The 12770-nt window shown below is 47.6% G+C and overlaps 1 protein-coding gene across 1 annotated transcript in view; it reads right to left on the reverse strand.

Annotated features, from left to right (window-relative positions):
- The window catches only part of AMOTL1 (angiomotin like 1), a 65668-nt gene extending 54352 nt beyond the window's left edge, over positions 1 to 11316 (reverse strand). Inside the window, 2 exon segments of the mRNA XM_031066059.1 lie at positions 8632 to 8682; positions 11232 to 11316. Coding sequence (XP_030921919.1) covers positions 8632 to 8682; positions 11232 to 11316 — 136 coding nt within the window.
- Between the last annotated feature and the right edge of the window lie 1454 nt (positions 11317 to 12770).

Consider the following 12770-nt stretch of genomic DNA (forward strand, 5'->3'; position numbering starts at 1 on the left):
TCCTGTCGGGGATGGGGGGAGGCGCGTTCGGGGGCGCCTCGCTGACTAGGTTGGAGGCTCGCAGCCCCATCCGGAGCCACTGAAGGCACCAGGGTACGCCCGGGGTGAGCCTGTGTGGCAGCACGGCTGCCCCGCCTCATGTCTGGGGATGCTCGGCATCCAAATTCCGACCTAGAGACCGCCAGAGACTCCCTGTTCCCTTGCGGGGCAGTTGGTGGGGGTTACGCCGAGTCCCAAGCCCCTGAATTAACCCTGGGCATCCTCCTCGTCTCCCAGAGCTCTAGCTTCTCCTTGAGCATGGAGGAGTCGATGGCTGTCGGGCATTGACCGGGGATATCATTTCGTTCACAAACTCAGTGCCACGTTCCTAAGCGCGGCCCCTTGCCCTGCTGCCCACCTGCTCCATCACACGTCTTTGTGGTTTGGCACACCAGCTCCACGGGATGAGCGTTCATTAGGGCTGGAGTGACCCACTGCTCCATCTCCCCAGACCACTCCAGCCCTCCTTACAAGGGTTTGACAGAGTTGACACGGCAGAAGAGCTGCTCTGGTGTTTGCACAGCGCTTCATTCCCATCCCTGCAGCCATGATGTGGGCACAGACTGGGTTGGGCAGTCCCAACACACGCTATTCCCAGCACTGCCCCATAGGGTAAGCATCTTTTGGGATGAGTGGCACTGCCATGACACTGCTTGGGTTTCCCCATCTCAGTGCTTCAACGTATTTCAGTCCAGCAAGCTGTCCAGTGATGCCAGGATTCTCTATTGTGTTTGTGCTTCTTTCTCCCAAGGACTGATGGGTGGCTTCTTCCTCCTCAATACTGTGCCAAATGGATAAAGACAGGTAGGAAGAAATGCAGCAACAGGCTGAAGAAACCACTCACTGTCACCACAGCCCCATAAAGGGGCACAGCAAAAGAGAAACTGGCCCAGTGCCATGGCCACAGGACTGAATGGGTGCAGAGAGGACTCCCAGCAGCTCCAGGCACCGGGAGAGTGCTGTGGTTCACAGCAGCCTGGGGCATTGCTTTTTTGCATCACAAAACCCAGCTTTGCTCAGAGTTTGGGTTTTGCTCAGGTGCAAGACAGAGGGAAGCTATAGGATATGGGAACAGGCAAAGAAAGATAAAATATTCGGTGGTGAAATCAGGTTCCTCAGTTCCTGCATCTGAGCATCTCCCATGACAGCAATTACCCCAGGATGATGTTTGCCATGTGAGCTGGGCATCCTCAGAGGTGCCCTTCCCTCCATGCCTGGGTGCAAGGCGAATGCCAGTCAGGTGCTGCAATGTCTCTCTGAAGCTTTGAAGCTGAAACATCTTTTACCTGTCTCCATGAAGTCACCTAATACAGGCTGAGGTTATGCTCAAACAGGGGAGCACTGAATTGCAAAGCTACTGCTTTTTGAGGTAGGGGGCAAGGGGAACCATCGCATCATTGACCACTTCAGGAGAAAAACTACAGGCTTAGGGTACCTTGGATTAGAGATAGATGTTCTGTTCCTTTGTCATCTGCAGATTCCCTGGAGAAGATTAAGCCCAAATTCAGGTTTTTGAATGCCTAAATCTTCTGCAAAGTCATGGAGAACCTTGACAATAGAGTTAGACACCTTGGTCCCCAAGAGCAATTTGCCTTGGATTTTTCAGATTTTCCTATCTCCCATGCAGAGGTTAGCTTTGCTTATGAGCACGAACCAGCTCAGTTGTAAAATGAAGGTGAAATTTTGCCCTTGCTTGTTAAGTGCCTGCTCACTGAGCCAGATTAAGTGGGATGAGGGCACTGCTATCCAGTGAGTCCACTGAGTCCAGTTCAAAGTGGCAGTTCAAGCGCTACAATTTTTTATACATTTTACATTTGTTTATACATTTTATTAAAATTTATTGTTCGGTCAATTTGGGAATAGCTCCAGTATTTTAATATTTCTTTGTGTGTTTGTTTGTTTGTTTGATGTCATTCTAAGGAATCTGGAGCAGGAAAGAAGTGTGTTTTTCATGCCTTTTGTTTATAACCTTCTCAACCAGGACCAAGTGCCACCAGAACTCCAGTTGTAAGGTCAGCAGATATATGACAGTAATATCTCTTTTCAGGATATGACAGTACCATCTCTTTTTACTGCCTCCCTCCTGCTTCTCCCTGGTAGCCATGGACTCAGGACACCTGCATTATGCACATCTCCATTATACCCTGCTAGGGAAAACAAACACCTCTCATGGATATCCCAAGCATTTTGGTGAGCTACATGGAAAGGGAGAAGCTGCCACTACAGCTTGGTCCTTAGCAGCCCCCTGTGTCACTCAGCATCCCTGCTGCATCCCAAACACCTGCTGGCTGGGGAGCTCTGAGCATTTGCTACTGACAGACCTGGGGCTGGATCCCTGAGGCCCTTCAGCAGGGATGCAGCCATCCCAAACCCCGAGCGCACACGGGCATTGATGCTCGTTACATTTGCAGCCATCCATGCGTGTAATCCCACAGATTCCAAATGCTGCAAGCAAACAAATAATTGTCCCACTCTGCCTGACACTGCGGCAACCCCAAATGCCTGCACACAATTCCACTTCTTGCTGCCTCTGCTGCTTTTAACAGTGGCTGATGGGCAGACTGAGGGGTCCAGCCCCATTAACACCACGTCTGGGGATGGCACAAATAGCTATCCTGCAATGGGGAGACCACAGCAAGAGCTGAATCAAGAAATATGAATACACTGCATAGAAACTTCCACCCAGGCAAATTTAGTAAATAAAAGCCACAAAGTCCTTGACATAAAATATGTTCTTACCATATCTCAGGTGGAGAATACCCTCTCTTCTTGATAGCTACTGGCTTTACCTGCCCTGCAGAGACTTCTAGCTACTAAGCAGAGGCAGATTCTCTTGCAGCACTGGAGCACCACTTTCTAAATCACATCTGCAGGAGGTTTTCAAGTAATCTTGTAGTCTTGTAACCTGGCAGCCAGTAAACTCAGCTCCAGTAAACCTGGAACCCCAAAGGAAACCCATCCTGCTAAATAATTAGCCACTGTTAAGATTTCTACCCCGACAAATGCGTACATTTATCAGATTGCCTCTGATACACTTTTCATAGGCAGCATTGTGTTTGGAGGCAGCAGAAATATCTCTGCACATCTGTTTTTCCAGTTCTGCCAAAGAGCTTTCATTTTTCTCTAATAACTTGACCTCTTTGGTTTCTGGCAGAAGACAGCTAAGCAGAGCACTCGCTCCCTGGATTTGCTCCAGTACGGGATGAGGTCAGGACAAGAAAGAAAAAACAGCTGGATGGTTATGAAGCAGTGGGAAGAAACAGGGCAGGGACCAGGGCTTTTTCTTTCCTTCCCTTTTATATCCAATGGGATTTCATTTCTGGGCGTGTTTATTCCCCAGGCAGACAGTATCACCAAAGCACTATTTCCTGCAAGCCGCTGTTGTGGGGAACCTCCTCCAGCAGCTGACCATGCCCAGGGTGCATTTATAAATAGCACAGCCAGCTAATTCCTCCTCTGGTGGGCTGTCAGGAAATGTGAGGCGCAGGTCCTAGGGGTTTCCACCGATATATTGCATCTCCTGTACATATTCATCTCAGTTTTGGCAGAGTGAGGTTCATACCCCCCACTCCCACGTTATTTTTCCATTTCATCACATTCTCTTTACTCTGCCCAGGGCTTTCTGTGCTGGGGGCTTTCACCTCGCATTTTTTATTCTGTCTGCTTCCTTTTTTTCTGATATTCAATTAAATCATCTTCAAGCAGCAAGCAGAAAAAATGCCAGTGGGGTGGGAAGGAGGTGGAAAAGAGAGGAAAGATGAGGAAATGGAAAATGGGGAGAAGATATGCCAAGCATGGGAGAGACAGAAAAGTAGTCTGCATATGTTCCTCTGTTGGGATAGTTTTTCTCTCCCTGATCTCACTTTCTCCATAGCCAGAAATTCCACCTCAGGATCTGCCAAGGCGAAAATGTAGCATTTCTCTGCTGGGCCACAAAGCAAGGGTGAAATGTTCTGTTTTAATCATTTACAGAACAAAAGGAACACAACAGTCACCATCTGATTCATATCTGCTGAAATCCAGCAGCTAAAGCTGTGGGAGAGGAGATGAAGAAAGGAAAGGGTGGTTTGTTTTTTGTTTCTTTTTCTTCTGGTTAGTCACTGTTGACCTAAGACAAGGAGGACCACATTGGATTATTGCAAAGTTTAAGAGCTCCTACTGTCCTCTCCAATATATGAATGCAAAGAAAATACATAGACAATTACAACTACTGTTTCCTCTAGTACATGATCCCATTTCCCTTTGTGAGCCAGAAGGTTTAGCTGCATCATCAAGTTTCAGAGCCCTTCATAGACCTTTCTCCCATGATGTTTTCTAATCACTTTTTGAGCCCATTCATACTTTTGGCACCCTGGACATTCTGTGGCAGCAAGCTGCACAATGGAATTGTGTGCTGGGTGAAGACATACTTCCTTTGGGCTGTTTTAAGCCTTTCCCTCTTTCACAGAATCTCAGACTGGATGAGGTCAGAAGGGGCTCTGCAGGTCATCTGCTCTAAGCACCCTCCTCAGGCAGGACCACCTAGAGCCAGTTTCCCAGGACCATGTCCAGATGGCTTTGGAATAACTCCAAGGATGGAAAGTCCACAACCTCCCTGAGAAATAGTGCTTGGTCACTGTCACAGGAAAAAACTGTTTCCTGATATTCAGAAGAAACCTCCTGTGTTTCTGTTTGTGCCCATTGCCCCTGGTCCTGGCACTGGGCATTAATGAAAAGAGTCTGATTACAACCTCTTTAAAACATTCCTACAGGTATTTATACACATTGATGAGACCCAGCTGTCTCAGCCTTTGCTCACAGCAGAAGTGCCCACAGTCCCTTCATCACCCTTGTTGCTCTTTGCTGGACTACATCCACTATGCCCATGTCTCTCTTGCACTTATTTATTCTATGCCATTCATAATTCTTGTACTGCTACTGTACCTTCCTTCAAGCATCTCTTTTCCACCTAACTCAGCTGTAGTTTACTCAGAGCCTGCTTTCATGGAAGCTGCTCTCTCCCTCAGTCACTTTTGCCTCCCCTGCTGAGTACTTCACCAAGGAATGCCAGAAATGCACAAGGTACAGATGAGCCACTGATTTACACAGCAGCAGACCACAGAGGGGTTTTCAAAGGTCAGGCACGGCAAAGCAGAGCACAAATCTTTAAGAAAAGGAGAGAAAGAAGAGCTAGGAAGGGATTTCCCATTCATTGTTAATTCCATCATTGGAAGCTTTGGAATCACCAAAATTTTTGCAAACATGTAGAAAAGGAGAGTATGAGAAACATCCAGCATAGATTCAGCAAGAGCAGAGCTGTCAGGCCTCATCTGACCTGCTGCAATGAGGTGGTAAACCTTGGTAGATGAATGAGAGAGAAGGTGCAGATGCTGTGTGTGTTGGTGTGTAAGTGTGACTTCGGGTACTGTGTCATGTGGTGCCACTATATGCAAGATAGGAACAGCCGGGCAACAATAAAATATGAAAAGATGGATGTGTGTCTGCTCAAAACTTTTCTTAGAGATTAGTTACTCATGGTATGATGTGATGCAAAAAACCTCTCATGAATCTGTCCCAAACAGCGTTTCCACAAATAATGCAAAATCCAAGGACAGCTTTTTACATTTGCAGTTGACAGCAAGCTAGGGCAAGCTAATAGGAAGCTGGACACAGGACTAGAGGTCAAGGAAGACATGATGAGCAGGAAAAAAGGCATAGACTCCACTGATCCTCCATTGGATGCCCCCTTCAGCCCCTGCAGAGTGGGCAAGAAACTCTCAGTCTGACCCTTGGAAAGCCTTTTTCCTGCTTATGCCTGCCTTTGGCTTAAATTATGGAAATCTAATTAGACACTGAGGAAACCCCTCCAGGGCAGCAGGGCACTGGGGTGAGTTGCCTGGGAAGGCTGCTAGGATGAGTTGGTCCTGCACACAGGGTGATGTGTGAACAGGAGCCACCATCCCTGCCTCCAGGCAGAAGTGAGATGTATCTGTCTTCCTGAAGTCCTGCTCAGACCTGCCTTTCTGTGATTTTTATCCTGATGACACTTTATTACAATATTGATCATAAATCCAAGGTGCTACTGTGATGGCCTTGTCCTCCACCTCTCCAACCTGTGCTTGCTCTTACCGCCTGCCTTACCTGGCACTGCAAACCAGACAGCTAGGTCTGACTTAGGCCAGGGGACTGATCCAGCCGAAAACTCACCAGCTGGGAAGAATGCAAGAGAAGAAATCATATTTCCATTACTTGTTCTGCTATCTCATATCCTTTGTCTGTCTAGTCTACCTTGGATAGAGTAATCATGCCTTATGCTATGTTTGGAAAGCAGAGTGGAATTGTAAGGTGATATAAGCACTGGTTTGGATAATCTTTTCCAGACTGAGGGATGTCTAAACACTTGGGCAGAGGAAAGTGGTGTCTGAGCAGTTCCTCCTATAATCGACCACAGCTTGTTATTTGGGAAAGGGAGCTTTTTTCTTTATCACTTAGTACTAAGATCTAGAGGGTTTGCCAAGGTTAGAAGAAGCGGGCACACGCCACTGAGGAAAGATTCTGTTCAAGGAACAAGAGACGGAACACCAAGAAGATAAAAGGAGCTGGTGTAAGTTCTGTCACAGAAAATGCATTTTAAAGTTATTTGACATGTTTTAACCACAATCAGGTAATGAATGTGGCAGCCAAAGTAGGGCTCTTGGCTTTATGCCCACTCCCTGTCAAGACACTCCTCTGGGTGAATGCATGTCAGAGCAGTCTCTATCCTGACACCAAGTGGAGAGAACTCACACAGACTACTTTAAAATGTGATCCTCACTGCCAGTGAGGACAGCCACTCGATGTGCCACCCATTCTAGAACCAGTGAGGCATACAGTTTTTAAGCATTTTTGTATTTCTAGGATTTGTTTTCAAGAACCTGTCTCCTAGGAGCAGAAATAAACATTGGAGATAGTTGTACTTGATAAAAACTGCTATCTGGACTCCTGCAGTTTTACCCTCCTATCCCAAGTTTCCACCAGTGCCATACATGGCGAGTACCCAGTGGATGCATGTGGATCATCTTTACTGCGGTCAAGCTGGGTTTCAAGAGCAGCAGGGTAGTCACAGAATCACAGAAAGGTTGAGTTTAGCAGGGACATTTGGAGTTCATATGGCCCAATCCCCTGCTCAAGCAGGCCCCCCTACAGCCCATTTCCCAGGTCCATGTCTAGAGAGCTTTTGAGTATCTCCAAGTATGGCGAATTTCTTGCCCTGAAAATGAAGAGGAGGGTGCCTCTTCCTTGTGAGGAAGGGCCAGTGCTCAGTCATGTCAAGGTGATGCACATTGCAGTGTGCTGTAGCAGTCCCACCATGCCAAAGAGCAAGGCAGGGTACCTAGTCCTGAGGCTGGCATATCTCCCAGTGTATCTCATTGCACAGCATGCATCTTTCCAGCATGCTCTTCTCAGGAGGGGTTGGGAGCTGGTCAGTTCTGGGCTCCTCAGTACCAGAGAGATGTGGGGCTCCTGGAGCAGATACAGCAGAGGGCTACAAAGAGGATTAAGGGAGCATCTCTCTTACAAGGATTGGCTGAGGGACTGCCCAGCCTCCTGAAGAGATGACTGAGAGGTGACCTTATCAATGTCTGTGAGGATCTGAAGGGAGGGTGTCACGAGGATGGAGCCGGGGCCTTCTCAGTGGAGCCAAGCAACAGGACAAGCCACAACAGGCAGAAACTGATGCACAGGAAGTTCCACCTGAATATAAGGAAAAGTTTATTTACTGTGTGGGTGACCAAGCACTGGAACAGACTGCCCAGAGAGATTGGGGGTTCTCCCTCACTGGAGATATTTTGGAACTATCTGGATTCAACTCTGTGCAATTGATGGCACTTGAGCAGGGAGGTTTTGGACCAGATGATCCCACTGTGGTCCCTTCCATTTTGTGATTCTGTGATTTTCCCCTTTCAATGCACATCAGACCTCCAGTGCTGGGTGGCCAGAAGCCCTCCTTCAGAAGCTTCCCATCCTGCAGCTCCAGTCTTCACCGCACCTTATCTAGAACACCTCTAACTCATCCTGAGAATCACACCTCCTTTGACCTTGGCCCTGGGATTAAGGGGAGATCACTGCCAGATGAGGTTTCCCCATGGATTCAGCCTCTGAAGCCTTCAGCTTCCATTGCTCATTTGAGATTGCTTTCTCTCCGACTGTCTTACTCTTCTCTCTTGCTTTACACATGTCTACTTCTGCCTCCCAGGTGAAGAAAAATCCCTCATCATTTAGCAAGGTGCCAGAAAGTCACAGAAACCCCAGTACCAGCCACTGGCTAAGCCTCAAACTCCCAGCCAAGAAACAACAGCATCCTATAGTGCTCTGCACCAGAAAGGCGACAGCTTTTCTCCCAGGGGAAAAAACCCTGCATCAATTTAACACAAAAAGCTATCAAATACATCTAGTGTCAAGTTAGTCCATCCCTCTGATGGATGGCATTCAAAAACAGCACAGAAAGGAAGCACTGGTGCTGATAGATTTAAAAGCATTTAGCAGCTGCCCTGTTGTTAAAGTCATCTCCTAATTACGCAACATAAAAAAAAAAACAACAGGCAGAGGAAAATGTGTTGTGCATGGACTTACCCAGCTGATCCAGAGCAAAGAGGGCTGGGGCACCTTCGGAGAGCTCATTGTCTGGGGGAAGAAGAACAAACGCTAGGGAAGTCAGCTGGGGAGGTAGATGAGGACAGATGGGGTGACAACGCTGTTTTAATCACACTGCAGATAAGCCCCTGCTCAACTTGTTTCCGGTTCACCCTGACAGCTTTCATGTGCATGTTGTAGGTTTTCTTTTAATTCAGATATTACCGAAAAACCTCAGAACCAGCTCAAGACAGAGACTAGTCAGGATGAGCCCTGAAGAGCAGAAGCTCCACTGCTCCATCTGTACCCTCTCTGGGATTCCCAGTAGTGCTCCCCTTTTTGTCCATACCACAGCTCTTCACTCCTTTCTTCAACTGAGCCGGTGCCCAGGGCATGGCCAGGAGCACCCTGCCTGCAGCAAAGCTTTCCTGCATGCTACAGTCTCCTCCAACAACAGCAGCTGGAGAAGGTTTAACCAGCAGGAGCGAGAATTATTCAGAGGCTGACCAAACCTATAAGTTATCTGACAGCAGCACTGCAGTAACCCAGTGCCTGTGACAGGTGAGACCACAGGCTCTGGAAATCCCTGAGGTGGTGGCATCTCTCGCCAACAACTTGTAGGGGTTTATTTTGCATCCCATAAATGAGCCCACCCAATCTTGTCTGCTCCCAGCTGCAGAGCACAGCACACACAGATCCCTCACTACCAGTGAGATCCACAGCCACACAGGAGCATGTGAGCAAGCATTGAATTCCATTTGTGCCTTGTAGTTCCTGGGGTTTTGCTATTTTCAAACATTTCTTGCAATGTCAAAAATGCCATTAAATTGAAAAACCCAATGAAAATTTAAAAAAAAATTAAATTGCAGAGGGTGGGGGTTTTTTGTGGTGTTTTTTTTTCCTTTATGATTCATGGCATTTTTTTCAATGAATGGGCTTGACTTAAAAATCTTTTGATCTGGAGTCTGTGGATCCCTGTATTCCTAGAGGTTCCAGGAGGACATTTGAGAAGGGCAGGTGCATGGTACCCTACAGCAATCCCATACCTGTGCCCTTTCAAAGCAATCTTGCCCCCTGTTATAAAATGCTCTTAGGCCCAATGGTTAGAAAAGGTTGCAAGCCATGAGTTTAGGATAGCAATGAGCTGCATACAAAACCAAAAGCCAATGTATAACCACATTCAATTGTTCAACTGGTTTGGATTTCTATGAACCCCTGGTGGCAGTGACCCTGCCATCCTCTGCTTTAGAGACACAAGCACAGTGCAATCCTGAAGCCTACAGGCATTTAACCAATACAGGTATAAACAATAGCACAGACCATGCACGTAGCAAAGACTTTTAAGAAACAATAGAAGCAGAGATTGTTCTAATGGGGAAAAAGAGTGGACTGCAGCAAGCTTCCCTGTGCTGTTGCCCTGGGGCCGCCCTGGGCTGGGTACCTGCAGAAGCAGCAGATGTTCTATCATAAGGATGTTGCTCAGTGGTGCTTTGCTGGGGATGTTGAACCCAGGGCTCAAAAGCATAAATCTACTTATGGGTTCAAAAGCATGGAGCTACTTATGTAATTCAGCTCTCACAGAAAAGGAGGCAATGCCACATCTTGGTTTGTCCCTCTCCCTTCCCCCAGCATCTGGGCTATCAGCAGGAAGCCATGGGAAACAGATGGAGATAAGTGAGCGCTTTACCAAAGCAAAGTGTTTCCGTTCCCAAGGTGCTGCCATCTGGAAGGCTGCGGGTTTATTTTGGTTTTAGTCTGGGGCACAGCACATCCCAGACAAAGAAGGAACTTTGCCCAGGGAGGGACAGCTTCTGCTGGCCCAGGGGACAGGGACCTCTGGTAAAAAAGGTGACCTGGGGCTAAGCAAGGAGCACTTGTGGCTGCTCCTGCCAAATGTTCAAGTGGGGATTAAAAAGCAAGTAAGAGCAGCTGACTGGAAATTAGGTAGAGATAAATTGATAGAGGAAATAGGACTGCTGGCTACTCCTCATTGCATCTGCACCAAGTGCTTTTCTGTAACAGGGAATTTCTAGAGAGCAATAAACCCCAGCCTTGAGATGGGACATCTTGTGTCTGGCTAAGGTGGGCTGAAGCCTTGAACAGCCCTTGCACAGGGAGCCTCAGTTAGGGCAGCCCCCTTGTCATTGCCAGGACAGCGTGTATCCCTGCAGCCAACCTAAATTGTCCTACACAAATATGATTGAAGAGAATATTTTATCAGTTCTCCTGTGACTTCTTCCCAACCATGGTCATCTACAGTGTCCTACTTGTGGAGAGTGAGGGTGGTTATATCTAGCACAAGTGAAACATTAACTGGCCAAAAGATGGGTGTTGGGGCTTTTTTTCTTATATATATATATACATATTTCTTTTTTTTAAGTCCACTCCAAAACAGGAAAACAAGCTGCAGACCAAGTGGCTGTGTCAGTGTGACTGTTTGGATCTGACCTTTCCCACCTTCGTACTAAGTACTGCCTGGCACTGGACATAGCCCAGCAAAACCCCTGGGACCGCTGCAAGCACAGTGAATGGCAGCAGCACATTGGGAAGGCTCTCAGCACCTTCACTGGGTAGATTAAGAGCCAGCAATCATATCCTACCTCCTTTCACATTGGAAAAGGGGTGGATCCCACCATGAGACAACCAGTTTGTTTCATCCAGCTTCCAGTTTTCACCAGGGTCCATCTCTGATCCGCAGCATCAAAGATCTGCTTGCAATGCTTCCTGCTGCTCTCTCTGGGGAATAACCAAAAGATACTCTGAGCATCTGTCATGTTGCTAGACCATAGCCAGCTGCTGAGAAGCTCACATCAGCAGAGGAAAATCTTGTCAATATTTCAGGAAAAAAAGAAAATAATTTTTAAAATTTGAGGAAAAACCCACATGGCTCACAGGGAACTCTTGGACCAAGGAGCTGCTGACTCTACTCAATATCAACAAGCCTCCCTACTGCATCAAAAGGCCACCAATACTTGGACCTCCTAAATTTCTGTTAGCAGTCTGATCTACACTTAGAAATTCCTAATCCATCATGATACTTGCAGGGATGGTGTTTTACCTCTGAGTGGGATGATGTTTCACAAGGACATCCATCAGGGATGTGTGTCTTGGCTTTACAGGCCTAGCCATCAGGTCCTGGCAAGTGAGAGGAGTGGGCAGGCTTTCCCCACATCCCAGCTCCTCCATGGACAGAAGTTGCAGGCTGGAAGTCTCAGTCAGATATACATTCCAAGGCAATGCTAGCACTGGCCACTTGGCTCTCACAGCTGTCCCAGCCCCAGAGCAGTGGCTCTGAGCCACCAGGGAAGGATGGAGATTATTGAGCAGTTAACACAGGAGCTCTCCACCCTAAAAAGTTCCTTTCAGGTGTAGACACTAAATTATTTTCCTGACTATCAGTTATTCAGCGCAACCCACAGGTTTGTTGCACCTGGGAATCCTCATGGAGACATTTTCCTTCCCTTGAAGGAAATGCAATCCCAGATGTGAGCAAAGACTCTGAGAGTAACTCATGGAGAGCATCCCTGCAGAGGACTTGAGGTTCTCATGGATGGACAGCTAGATATGAGCCAACAGTGTGTGCTCACAGCCCTGAAACCCAACCTCAAACTGGGCTGCATCCAAAGCAGCGTGGGCAGCAGGGTGAGGAAGGGGATTCTGCCCCTCTGCCCTGGTGAGACCCCACCTGCAGTGCTGTGTCCAGCTCTGGGGTCCCAGCACAAGAAGGACATGGACCTGTTGGAATGAGTAAAAAGGAGGGCCCTGAAGATGATCAGAGGACTGGAGCATCTCTCCTGTGAAGACAGGCTGAGAAAGCTGGGGTTGCTCAGCCTGAAGAAGAGAAGGCTCCAAGAAGACCATATAACACCTTCCAGTACCTAAAGGTAGCTTATAAAAAGGTTTAGATTTGATATTAGGAAGGAATTCTTTACTGTGAGGGTGGCAAGGCACTGGAACAGGCTGCCCAGCTGGAAGTCCTCAAGACCAGACTGGATGGGGCTTTGAGCAACCTGGTCTAGTGGGTAGTGCCCACAGCAGGGGGGCTGGAACTAGATGATCTTTAAGGTCCCTTCAAAACCAAGCAATTCTGTGATTCTATAGTTCTATGATCCCTCGTGGGGTAGCACATACAGGCATTT

This window comes from Geospiza fortis, unplaced genomic scaffold, assembly GCF_000277835.1.
Source record: "Geospiza fortis unplaced genomic scaffold, GeoFor_1.0 scaffold16, whole genome shotgun sequence".
In the NCBI taxonomy this organism is placed as follows: domain Eukaryota; kingdom Metazoa; phylum Chordata; class Aves; order Passeriformes; family Thraupidae; genus Geospiza; species Geospiza fortis.